We start from the raw sequence: 13713 nt of genomic DNA, 5'->3' as shown, positions 1-13713 counted from the left end.
AATCGGAGGGCCTGTTGTCCGGACCTCTGGTAGTCTCTATGGGTGTGCCATAGGGTTTAATTCTCAGGCCGACTCTATTTTCTGTTGCTCTTGCTGCTGGTGATTCTCTGATCCACCTCTATGTAGACGACACCATTCTGTATACTTCTGGCCCCTCTTTGGACACTGTGTTAACTAACCTCCAGACGAGCTTCAATGCCAGACAACTCTAAACGCAAGTAAAACTAAATGCATGCTATTCAACCGATCACTGCCCCCACCTGCTCGCCCGTCTCCTTCCGTGGCCTCCAACTGCTCTTAAACGCAAGTAAAACTAAATGCATGATATTCAACCGATCACTGCCCCTACCTGCTCGCCCGTCTAGCATCACTAATTTGGACAGCTCTGACTAAGAATATGTGGACAACTACAAATACCTGGGTGTCTGGTTAGACTGTATACTCTCCTTCCAGACTCACATTAAGCATCTCCAATCCAAAATTAAATCTAGAACCGGCTTCCTTTATCGCAACAAAGCATCCTTCACTCATGCTGCCAAACATACCCTCGTAAAACTGACCAGCCTACCGATCCTCGACTTTGGTGATGTCATCTATAAAATAGCCTCCAACACTCTACTCAACAAACTGGATGCAGTCTATCACAGTGCCATCCGTTTTGTCACCAAAGCCCCAAACACTACCCACCATTGCGACCTGTAAGCTCTCGTTGGTTGGCGTCATACTCGTCGCCAAACCAACTGGCTACAGGTTATCTACAAGTCTCTGCTAGGTAAATCCCCGCCTTATCTCAGCTCACTGGTCACCATAGCAGCACCCACTCGTAGCCCACGCTCCAGCAGGTATATCTTACTGGTCACCCCCAAAGCCAATTCCTCTTTTGGTCGTCTTTCCTTCCAGTTCTCTGCTGCCCATGACTGGAACGAACTGCAAAACTCTCTGAAGCTGGAGACTCACATCTCCCTCACTAGCTTTAAGCACCAGCTATCAGAGCAGCTCACAGATCACTGCACCTGTACATAGCCCATCTGTAAACAGCCCATCTATCTTTCTACCTCATCCCCATACTGGTATTTATTTATTTTGCTCCTTTGCACCCCAGTATCTCTACCTGCACATTCATCTTCTGCCGATCTACCAGTGTTTAATTGCTATATTGTAATTACTTCGCCACCATGGCCTATTTATTTCCTTAACTTACCTCATTTGCACTCATTGTATATGGACTTTTTGTTTTCTTTTGTTCTACTGTATTATTGACTGTATGTTTTGTTTATTCCATGTATGTGTTGAATTGCTATGCTTTATCTTGCCCAGGTCGCAGTTGCAAATGAGAACTTGTTCTCAACTAGTCTACCTGGTTAAATAAAGGTGAAATAAATAAATAAAATAAACATTCAAACTCAGTTTTTCACAATTCCTGACAATTAATCCTAGTAAAAAATCCCTGTCATAGGTCAGTTAGGATCACCACTTTATTTTAAGAATGTGAAATTTCCGAATAATAGTAGAGGGAATTAATTATTTCAGCGTTTATTTATTTCATCACATTCCCAGTGGGCCAGATGTTTACATACACTCAATTAGTATTTGGTAGCATTGCCTTTCAATTGTTTAACTTGGGTCAAACTTTTCGGGTAGCCTTCCACGAGCTTCCCACAATAAGTTGGGTGAATTTTGGACCATTCCTCCTGACAGAGCTGGTGTAACTGAGTCAGGTTTGTAGGCCTCCTTGCTCACACACACTTTTTCAGTTCTGCCCACAGATTTTCTATAGGATTGAGGTCATGGCTTTGTGATGGCCACTATAATAACTTTGTTGTCCTTAAGCCATTTTGCCACAACTTTGGAAGTATGCTTGGGGTCATTTTGGAAGACCCATTTGCGACCAAGCTTTAATTTCCTGACTGATGTCTTGAGATGTTGCTTCTATATATCCACATAATTTTCCTCCCTCATGATGCCATCTATTTTGTGAAGTGCACCAGTTCCTCCTGCAGCAAAGCACCCCTACAACATGATGCTGCCACCCCCGTGCTTCACGGTTGGGATGGTGTTCTTTGGTTTTGCAAGCTTCCCCCTTTTTCCTCCAAACATAACGATGGTCGTTATGGCTAAACAGTTCTATTTTTGTTTCATCAGATCAGAGGACATTGCTCCAAAAAGTACGATCTTTGTCCCCATGTGCAGTTGCAAACCGTAGTCTGGCTTTTTTATGGCAATTTTGGAGCAGTGGCTTCTTCCTTGCCTAGCGGCCTTTCAGGTTATGTCGATATAGTACTCGTTTCACTGTGGATATAGATTATTTTGTACCTGTTTCCTCCAGCATCTTCACAAGGTCCTTTGCTGTTGTTCTGGGATTGATTTGCACTTTTCTCACCAAAGTACGTTCATCTCTAGGAGACACAACGCGTCTCCTTACTGAGCGGTATGGCGGCTGCGTGGTCCCATGGTGTTTATACTTGCGTACTATTGTTTGTACAGATGAACGTGGTACCTTCAGGTGTTTGGAAATTGCTCCTAAGGATGAACCAGACTTGTGGAGGTCTACAATTATTTTTCTGAGGTCTTGGCTGATTTCTTTTGATTTTCCCATGATGCCAAGCAAAGAGTCTCTGAGTTTGAAGGTAGGCCTTGAAATACATCCACAGGTACACCTCCAATTGACTCCAATTATGTCAATTTGCCTATCAGAAACTTCTAAAGCCATGACATAATTTTCTGGAATTTTCCAAGCTGTTTAAAGGGAGAGTCAACTTAGTGTAAACTTCTGACCCACTGGAATTGTGATACAGTGAATTATAGAAGTTAAATAATCTGTCTGTAAACAGTTGTTGGAAAAATTACTTGTCGTGCACAAAGTAGATCCCCTAACCGACTTGCCAAAACTATAGTTTGTTAACAAGAAATTTGTGGAGTGGTTGAAAAACTAGTTTTAATGACTTCAACCTAAGTGTATGTAGACTTCTGACTTCAACTGTATATTTTGGAGATTATCTCATTTTCAAGTAACTGAAAGTTAGATTTCGGTCTTAGTGACAGAAATATACATGACTAACCACTTGTTCGCTACTATATGACGTGACTATTCCAGTTCAACCATTGACCGCTCATCTCCTCGCCTTAGTTTCTACTGTATGTGGTGATCATTCTGATTATAAATAGCGGATGCTCCGCTTATATCCACTTCGCACTATCCTACTGAGTCAAACTATGCTGGTTTCAATATTTTTTTTTCACATTGTCCTTTTCAGCAACTATGGGGGATGTGTAACTAGGCCAGCTCAGTACAGCTTGGTTTGGCTTGGTTCAGTTCAGATCAGTATTGTGAGAAAAGCTCTATTAAAGTGTGTCAGGTGATGACAAAATTCCCCTCTTGTCTAAAAAGGTACTCGCATGTGGAGTGTTACTGAAATTCAAGCAAACTCCTAAGAAAAGATGAGACACCATATTGAAAAAGAACGTTTATTCTCTTCTATATCATTCGATGTCTATTTCCCAAAAAGTGCACCATTGATTTGACAGTAAAGCGAAACTCAAATTAACGAGGACAGCGGAGACACAGCCAGGCTACATTTACATTCAAAGTGGACAGAAATATGCACTATGGGTAGACAGTCACAGGCTATGTATGATGTGACACCCTATTCCCTATGTAGTGCACTACTTTTGCCAATCGGCAATGGGTAAAGGTAGTGCACTATCTATAGGATAGGGTGTCATCTCAGACAGTCACAGTCACGTGTATAAAAGTGTTAAGATGAAAAGGGGGATGTCTTGGGTCAAGTTGTTCCTTCAGATCAAGATGTGTTGGTCAGGTCTTTATTTATCCTTTGATCATGGCAGCAAACTCTGAAAATGTGAACACAAAAATGTATATCAATGGTTCAATAATGTCTTATTCAACAGTTAATTTTCAATTACATCTGAGATTGCAAAGACTTGCCAGGAACATGCATGTCTTGTTGCTGAAAGAATGCTCCAAAATTCCAAAAGGAATATTCCTCACCATCAACTCCAATCATGCCATCACCATCCTTGTCCCCATCAGCCAGGAAAGCCTTGGTCTCAGCGTCAGTCAGGGCTCTGGCAGAAGCAGAGAAGTTCTGCAGGAACAGCCTGGATGGATACAGTGCATACAGGCAATGAGCAAAGACCGTGAATACAGACTATCCTGCTGCTTTCCTTCTCCACTCATATTTTGCTGAGCTAAAAATACAGAGAGGTAGGTTTGAAGTTAGGTATTTTTCCCCCCACTCTAAACAATCAGTCAAGCCCCCATTCACTCTAAGGAACATGATCAAACTCTCCCTTTCAGTACACCATCGGAGCTGTGAGCCTGGTGAGGCATGAGAGAGCAGGCATGAACCAGAATCAGAGGTGTTAGAGGATGAGTGGAATATCAGAGGGGTCCTTACTTGAGCTCATCCTCCTCAATGAAGCCACTCTTGTCCTGGTCAATGACGTAGAAGGCCTTCTTCACGTCATCGTTAGACTTGCTGGCCAGGCCAACCTTGGCAAAGAACGCCTTGTGGTTGAAGGAGTCAGCAGCTGAGGGGAGATCAGGTATCCATTAGTGCTGTAGGAGGATTTCACAGTTACAACTACACTGAACGATGCTGGTGGGCCATGGCTGTGCCTGCTTGCCCAGGGATAGTCTAGTGGTAGAGCTGCAATGTTAACACATTTCCCATGCCAATAAAGCCCCTTGAATTGAATTGAATTGAGAGAGAGAGAGAGAGAGAGACACAGACAGACAGACAGACAGACAGACAGACAGACAGACAGACAGACAGACAGACAGAAATTAGAGAGTGAAAGTGAACTGAGGCATCTATAAGAGGTTTACCTGCGCAAGCAGCGAGGGCTGCAGCAACATCAGCATCGTTAAGACCGGCGAAGGACATGTTTAGCTGTGTAGAAAGCGGAGAAGATCAGTTACAGCAAAGCAAATGTTATTCTGTTCTTCACCTGATTCTGTATAGCAACTGAAACTACTGATTTCATTATGCTGAAACTTTGTCCTTTGTCCTTGGATATTTGGAAGATTGAACCTCTCAACCCATATTAAACAATTGCATTTCCTAATAATATAAGTGGTAATAACATAGTTATTGTTATGTTATTAATATCTGAAAATCAAGTTCTATTATTTTGGATAGTTTTGGTTATTTTGGTTAGGATAGGTTAGGACAGGTTCTTTTCATTAGTTTTGGTTATTTTGGTTAGGATAGGTTAGGACAGGTTCTTTTCATTAGTTTTGGTTATTTTGGTTAGGATAGGTTAGGACAGGTTCTTTTCATTAGTTTTGGTTCTTTTGGTTAGGATAGGTTAGGACAGGTTCTTTTCATTAGTTTTGGTTATTTTGGTTAGGATAGGTTAGGACAGGTTCTTTTCATTAGTTTTGGTTATTTTGGTTAGGATAGGTTAGGACAGGTTCTTTTCATTAGTTTTGGTTATTTTGGTTAGGATAGGTTAGGACAGGTTCTTTTCATTAGTTTTGGTTCTTTTGGTTAGGATAGGTTAGGACAGGTTCTTTTCATTAGTTTTGGTTATTTTGGTTAGGATAAGTTAGGACAAGTTAGGACAGGTTATTTTCATTAGTTTTGGTTATTTTGGTTAGGATAGGTTAGGACAGGTTCTTTTCATTAGTTTTGGTTCTTTTGGTTAGGATAGGTTCACACAGCAGAGAGCATCAGGATGGAAGGTCTTCTATTCCAAAGCCCAGACTTGCAGGAAGTGAATGATAAAGGATATCATCCCAATGATGTAGCCTAGGGATTTAGTTGTATGATGTCCTTCCATTTGGTTCCTTGATTATTCCAAAGGCAAAAAACTTATTTAATTGAGATATCGTTTATAGTAGATGCTTCCTCCATGTTCAGTTCCATAGCAAGGTGTAGTAAAGCCGAAGGGTTGAAGATACATGCAAGATGTTGTCGACCTGACAAGATTAAGATTTATCCCTCTGCAACAGACTCACCTCAGGTTTGGCTCTAAGGCTTGAGTGGATTCGCAAAGATGATTCTGCCAAATGGTGTAAGCCCCCCCTGCCTAAGCCTTCGACCTTATATATCCTACTCACCTGAAACATGAGACGTAATGTAATAGACACCGCATGCAAAGCAGTTGGTTGAAAATGTGTCCAGTAGTCGGGGTCCTTTCTATTTATATATACATACATGAAGATGCTTAAAAGGTACTTGTATGCTTAATATTAAATCGGGCTAATAATATACACTTCTGCTATGGATGAAATATACTTGCTGCCAATGCAGATTTATATCCTGTGAAAAGCCATACAGATGGTGTGATGAGGTAAATTGGATTTTGTAGTTATTGAAAACCAGATTTTACACACAGATGTCTAAATCTTTTGTTGGCTTCGAAGTTCACAAGTGAGCACCTGCACGTGCGCAAACGTTACTGTGATATTTGAAAAAATGATTTAAAATGTTTAGATTTCAAATGAAATGTTATTTGTGACATGCTTTGTAAACAACAGGTGTAGACAGGGCTCTTTTCAATCCGCATCGCAGAAGTTCAGCTTTTGCAGAGTGATTGAAATTTAAAGACAATGTTTCTGCTTTAGCATAGACCGCATTCTCGGTAAACGATGCATATATCGACTCAATCTGAAATGACCTTTACATTTATATCGCTTCAGCTTTACACTTTGAAAAAAGCCATAACAGTGAAATGCTTACTTTTTACTTTTTATTTATGTTTTACTGTCTGTTTTACAAAATGCATCAATAACCACTTAGTTTAACAGTTCAAAGGTCTAATTTACAACTGAGTTGCTCTAATGAGTTATTGGCATGTGCAAAATGTCTGTAATGAGTGGTTGCTCATGTAGCCTAAGTGTTGAACAAAAGTGGAGTTTATGATGTATTGCTGTAGGTGTAGAGTGCTGTGTCATGTTGCAGAGGGAAACAAAGACACTTGAATTACTTGAAAGGCTAATTATAGTAGTGTTGATGTGTCTTTTATGTTAATAGTTTTAAAACACCATTTAAAGGCCCATTGCAGTCAAAAATGTGATTTCCTGTGTTTTATATATTTTTCCACACTTTAAGGTTGGAATAATACTATGAAATTGTGAAAATGATGATCATGCAGTTTTAGTGTAAGAGCTGTTTGAAAAGACTGTCTGAAATGTCAGACTGTTTTGGGATGGAGTTTTGGAATGGCTGGGGACATCACCAGACGATAGATTAGTTAGTAGACTAATAACAAAGACAGTTCCAAACTTCTCTGCCAATAACAGCTAGTTTTCAATATCCCCCTCCCCACTCAGGCCACTCCCAGACATTCCTAGCAAAATTCTTGATTGAGAAATGGCTCTTTGCTATGAACCCAAAATGTCACATTCAATTGTATATGTTGTTTTAATTGTTATATATGTTGTTGTAATTGTTATATAATATTTGCACATTTTGTAATGAAGACAAAATTATACCAGACCACATGAAACATATGAATTCATAGAGCTCCAATTAGGGCCTAATAACTTCTGGAATCATGAATCTGTTCAATAGCTTGTCACACATCTTTCCCCACAGTTGGATGTACTGGTCCCTCCTGGGCAGTTCAACATGTTGACTGGGGACCTCTTTGCTGAGGAATGTGATTGCTTTTTCTCAGTGTCATTGTAATTCTGTATATAATGGTGCCGGAGGGGATGGCTGCCGTTTTACGGGCTCCTATAACCAACTATGCTATTTTGCTTGTTTTTACGCATTGTTGGTAACTCATTTTGTACATAATCTTGCTGCTACCGTATCTTATGACCAAAAGAGCTCCTGGAAATCAGAACAGCGATTACTCACCTCGAACTGGATGAAGATTTTTTCTTTAATGAGTCCGACGCAAAGGTTATAAAGCTTCGTCAAGACAAGGTCCAAATCCCCGTCATCAGTGTGAAGAAACGGTGGGGGGAAAAGGGGAGGAGGAATGGGTGCCTTGTAAGAATTTGCAGATGAGTAGGTAAACCACCACTTATCCCAGCATTAAGGGCCAGCGTGCAATCATTGGAAAACAAACTGGACAATCTACGATTAAGACTATCCTACCAACGGGATGTTAAAAACTGTAATATTGTCATGCCCTGACCTTAGAGATTCTTATTTATTCTCTATGGTTGGTTGGGTCAGGGTGTGACTAGGGTGGGAATATCTATGTTTTCTATTTCTTTGTTGGTTTGGCCGAGTGTGGTTCCCAATCAGAGGCAGCTGTCTATCGTTGTCTCTGATTGGGGATCATATATACTGTAAGTTGTGATTTTCCGTTTGGGTTTTGTGGGGTGTTATTGTCTGTTTAGTGTCTGTGCCTGACGGAACTGTTCGCTTTCGTTTTTTGTATTTGTTATTTTTGTTTGAGTGTTTCTTGTAAATAAATATCATGAACACTTTCCACGCTGCGCTTTGGTCCACTCTTCCTTCCACTGACGACGAGCGTTTACAAATATCTCATGTTTCACCGAGTCGTTGCTGAACGATGACGGATAATATAGAGCTAAACTGTAGACCACACTATCTACCAAGAGAGTTCTTATCTATATTATTCATAGCTGTCTATTTCCACCACAAACCGATGCTGGCACTAAGACAGCACTCAACGAGCTGTATAAGGCCTTAAGAAAACAAAATGCTCATCCAGAAGCGGCGCTCCTAGTGGCCGGGGACTTTAATGAAGGCAAACTTAAATCTGTTTTACCTCATTTCTACCAGCAAAACAAAACAAATCTAAAAGTAACACAAGAAAATTTAATAACAATAATGAGGCTATATACGGGGGTACCGGTGTCACGCCCTGACCTTAGTTATCATTGTTTTCTTTATTATTTTGGTTAGGTCAGGGTGTGACGAGGGTGGTATGTGTGTTTTTGTCTTGTCTAGGTTTTTTTTGTAATTCTATGGGGTTTTGGTATGTCTAGGTATATGTAGGTCTATGGTGGCCTGAATTGGTTCCCATTCAGAGACAGCTGTTTATCGTTGTCTCTGATTGGGGATCCTATTTAGATTGCCATTTTCCATTGTGGTTTTTGTGGGTTATTGTCTATGTGTAGTTGCATGTCAGCACTCAGTTTAGCATAGCGTCACGTTCGTTTTGTTAGTTTGTGTAAGTGTTCTTTTTTAATTAAAGAAGAATGCATTCTTATCACGCTGCGCCTTGGTCTCATCATTACGACAAACGTGACAACCAGTCAATGTGCGGGGGTACAGGTTAGTCGAGGTAATAATATACATTTGAGTAATTGTTCAGCAGTCTTATGGCTTGGGGGTAGAGGCTGTTAAGGAGCCTTTTGGTCCAGTACCGCTTGCCGTGCGGTTGCAGGGAGAACATTATACGACTTGGGTGACTGGAGTCTTTGACAATTATTTGGACCTTCCTCTGACACCAACTAGTATATAGGTCCTGGGGGAAAAAAATGTTAGGAAGCTTGGTGATGTACTGGGCCGTACGCACTACCCTCTGTAGCGCCTTCCAGTCAGACACCGAGCAGTTGCCATACCAGGCGGTGGTGCAACCATTCAGGATGCTCTCAATGGTGCAGATGAAGAACTTTTTGAGGATCCTGACATTATTTAATATGAGTGTTGTTGTAAAATGTCAGAACAGTGGACAACTCGTTATTGGATGAAACTAGGACTGAATCCAAGCTGATGTGGGACATTCTGACATTCTGACATTCCAAACTCCACTTGGAGGTGATCCTTGGACTAAATTCCACCTTGTCATCAATTAGTATGTAAAAATAATTAAATACAGTTAGTGTACATTCTAGCTGGAAACAAATATCTCCAAGTAAATGTTCAGAGTGCAATTTTTTCAATTCTCCTTCCCTTTCTTCATAAATAGAAATGGCCTTATTCTATGTCACCGAGTATGACATTCTCTCAGTCTGATATCTGAGAGAGAGAAACGTATTCATAAATGTGCCTCATTGACAAAAATGGTGTAACTTGGGAGTTCTGAAACCCTAGCCGGGTACTGGCTGGGGCCCTTTGGAATGTGCTGGCTCTAACTGAACAGAGATCCTCTAGCTGGCCAGCCCCCTAAAGAGCTGGCTCCAAGAGGTCCTGGGAATCCCAGCGTAGCTCGTGCTGAATCAGTCCTATATACTCTAATATTCTAAATAAACATTTTTTAGTTCTTTGAAGGACTTCCTCAGTTGTGACACTCAATGTTCGATTAATAACAGAAGTCAGTGCTAATCCAAATGTGAATTTATTTCAATTTTCAAAAAGTGCAAAAGCATGGTGGTAAATTTTTGCACACCGGCTGAATGCGAACATAAGACATATTTAAAAAACATAACAGTCAACACGCTTTGGGGGTGTGGGGTTACAGTCAAAACAGTCTGTGCGACATTCATAAATAAAATGAATATAAAAAAGATGCAGTATGTGACAGGCAGCGGGCCAGGACAAAACCTCAACAGCAGATTTGTGTTTCCATGATAACCAAGCCAATGGTAGATGACTTATGCGTTCACCAAGGTGACAAACTCTGTGGAAACAAGGAGGAAACAACAACAGTTATTGCAGTGGCAGGTCTTGATGAGATCTTTTAAAAAATGCACCTCATAAAATCCTCATTCCTACATGGCATTTAAAAGGCATTTAAAATGTAACTAGTAGTTACACGATTCATAAAAGCAGTTACTTGTTATTTTTAGGGGTACTTTTATATCCAATATATCCAATTACAGTCTTGTCCCATAACTGCAACTCCCATAATGACTCAGGAGAGGTGACGGTAGAGAGCCATGCGTCCTCCGAAACACGACCCAGCCAAGTCACACTGCTCACTTTAACCCGGAAGCCCTGCGCAATGTGTCGGAGGATGTGTACAGCTGGCGACCGAAGTCAGTGTGCATGCGCCTGGCCTGCCACAAGGAGTCGCTAGATGGGACAAGGTCATCCCGACCGGCCCAACCCTCTCCTAACCCGGACAATGCTGGGCCAATTTTGCGCCACCTCATGCGTCTCCCGGTTATGGCCAGCTGTGACACAGCCCGGGATTGAACCCGGGTCTGTAGTGACGCTTCAAGCACTGCGATGCAGTGCCTTAGACCGCTGTGCCACTAAGGAGGCCTAGTTACTTGTTACAGTTACTTGGCCAACTGAATAGCGTAAAGTACATAGTTGCTAGTTTGATAGTTTAATTGAAATGTGTAAAAGTGATTTGTTTACCATCTACTCCGATCATGCCATCACCATCAACATCTCCTGCTGCAAGGAAGGCCTTGGTCTCTTTTTCTGTCAGAGCTCTGGCACCAGCAGAGAAGGTCTGGAGGAACAGCCTGGAGAAAGAGGAGGAGGGTGGAAGAGAGGGAGGGAGAGAGGGAAAGAAGGAGGGAGGAAGGGAGAGCAAGAGGGAGGAAGGGAGGGAGAGCAGGAGGAAGGAAGGAGGAGATAGAGAGGGAAGAGGCATTTTTTGAAAATTGTGTGCTATTTTCCTATGTGAATTCATGACTTTTGAATTCATTAGTTGAATAAAATGCATTTAACCCTCGAATTGACCCTTGGATCTATTTTAGTTGAAAAGATTTACATTTCTGGCCATTTCTGGCCTATTTGGGCATAGCCCAAATATGGAGGTTACTGGTGTTCATTTCAGTTGAAGGGTGTGTTTATGTTACCCCTATGCAATCAAATGAATATGAGACTTGGTGGGTAGAGAGCAAGGAATAGTCATATGATATGCACTGGTATTAATTTCAGTTTCAAGGGTAGTGTTGCGTTGTACTGGACAGTAACGTAGCCTTTGACAACTGAATCAACATGAGACTTACTTGAGCTCATCCTCCTCAATGAAGCCACTCTTGTCCTGGTCAACGAAGTAGAAGGCTTTCTTCAAATCCTCAGCAGACTTTCCGACCAGGCCAACCTTGGCGAAGAACTCCTTGTGGTTGAAGGACTCAGCAGCTGTGAGGGATAAACACAGTGGTCATTTCAACATCACAACCTGCTCATGGATGATTAAACCTGGTCAATATGGCCCCTTCCACTTTCACTGACATTGGTTGTCATAAATCAATTAAGTGTAGCACACCTGCACTATGCTTGAGGGCAGCAGCGATATCCTCATCCTTAAGCATTCCCTTGAAAGCCATTTTTAGATTCTGAGAAATGGAGAGAGAGAAAGTGAGAGAAGAGAGAAGAGAGCGAGATAAACATTTTCGAAGTCCTGAACATAAATATTTAACAGTAAATACATAGACTATCTTTTGACTGATAAGCACAACTGTCAAGAAAACTGTCTTAGGCTTATAGATAGACCTTTTTTCAAATGTTCTTTAATTAATTAACTAATTATTTAGTTGATTCATGGATTTAAATGGATAAGAAATAGCATTGGTTCTGTTTTATCTGTATCCTACAAGTTTACATTCCAAACTTAGCTCCTCTGTGCTCAAAGGCAGAGTCCCCCAATGCAAGAAACTACAGTAGGCCAGCACGCATGCAGTAGTATGCTGTGACCCATGACCTTTAGCTCTGCTAGACCTGTTTCTATTCTGTCTCTCAACCATTCACAAACAAAGATTCACATAGGACTTTCACTGTCATGAAAGTCCAGCCATGGTATTTTAGATTGAGAACAAGCATTGGTTTAGAAAGAAAGATTGAGTAAGACATGTCTGCCAGCGACAGTAAGTCTTTTTTAGAGTGGTCCTCGAACTGACATTCCTCGTGAGCCAAAACCATGGCATAAGTCCTCCATCTCCATCTCTCAGGTAAACGCTTGAAGTCCCATATATTTTATTTATTTTTAAACTCCAACTCCAAACACATTCCAGATAGAAACGTTTCCCTCTTCATTTTTATTGAATGTATTCCGTGGAGGTTGTAAATAAAGATCTTTGCGTGTTGTTGAAAACCATTGGTGGTCAGTAAATTAGAACATCAGTCCGATTGAGGGAACTCACCTTTGGAAGATTAGTGGCGAGGAGGCAGTTGTATCTCAGTGTAGGGCCGGATGAAGCAATTCTCCTTTAGCTCTCACATTATATACTCTCGCCCTTCAAGGTGTAACGCACACCATATGCTTAGGGTTAGTTTTGGAAAAATGTGTCTAGTAGTCAAATTGTGCTATTTTTATCCTTTCAACTAAGGATATGCATGCAGTCCTTGGTGAAACGCAAGGCGTGCATTTTTGGGCTCAAGCTCATCTACTCATTCAGCTGCATGTTGGAGGTAAAATGCCTGCAATGCATATTGGTTTTGTAATATGACCCCTTATCTGCAACCTCAGTGAGTTTCTGAATGTGTAGAACAAGTCTTACATCATAAAACAGATATGAACCATTTAGTATTTGTCAAATCACATCATTTAGTTTTATATGATTTATATACAAATGTAACTGTTTTAAGCTAGTGTACATTACAGTATTAACTATTATGGACACTAACATCTCTGTTTGCCGCAAATTGATATATTCATGTGATGTAGGCCTCAATTTTATACTTCATCATTCTTATGCTAGACGATATTATGCTTGTCATACTTGTAAACAATATAAATCACCTACATACCAGCACAGTCTCATTTAAAAATGTTAAAAGTTGCTGTTGTTGTTGATAGAAACATATACATAATCTTCTTGACAGTTGAAAGGTTCCAAAGTCATCAGTTTATAGCAAGAAACTTAATCCCTCGTCTGCCCTTCATATAATCATGAGGAAATGACCTGGTTCGGATGAT

General features: G+C 40.9%; 2 protein-coding genes across 2 annotated transcripts; both read right to left on the bottom strand.

Moving 5' to 3' along the window:
- Positions 1-3451: 3451 nt before the first annotated feature.
- Positions 3452-6054, bottom strand: LOC110502916 (parvalbumin beta 2). Its single transcript, XM_021581261.3, has 5 exons — positions 5984-6054; positions 4850-4913; positions 4419-4551; positions 4010-4119; positions 3452-3852 (listed from the first exon to the last, which is right to left on the bottom strand). The coding sequence occupies exons 2-5, from the start codon at positions 4905-4907 to the stop codon at positions 3827-3829; spliced, it is 327 nt and encodes a 108-aa protein (XP_021436936.1). The 5' UTR covers positions 4908-4913; positions 5984-6054; the 3' UTR covers positions 3452-3826.
- Positions 6055-10217: 4163 nt separating this feature from the next.
- On the bottom strand, positions 10218-13218 carry LOC110502915 (parvalbumin-2). Its single transcript, XM_021581260.3, has 5 exons — positions 12938-13218; positions 12064-12133; positions 11804-11936; positions 11202-11311; positions 10218-10515 (listed from the first exon to the last, which is right to left on the bottom strand). Exons 2-5 carry the CDS (start codon positions 12122-12124, stop codon positions 10490-10492), a joined length of 330 nt encoding a protein of 109 aa, XP_021436935.1. The 5' UTR covers positions 12125-12133; positions 12938-13218; the 3' UTR covers positions 10218-10489.
- Between the last annotated feature and the right edge of the window lie 495 nt (positions 13219-13713).

Source organism: Oncorhynchus mykiss, chromosome 23, assembly GCF_057628025.1.
Source record: "Oncorhynchus mykiss isolate SJ-2025 chromosome 23, ASM5762802v1, whole genome shotgun sequence".
Taxonomy (NCBI): domain Eukaryota; kingdom Metazoa; phylum Chordata; class Actinopteri; order Salmoniformes; family Salmonidae; genus Oncorhynchus; species Oncorhynchus mykiss.
Note: the sequence above shows the minus strand (reverse complement) of the source record. Positions and strands in the feature narration are given on the sequence as shown.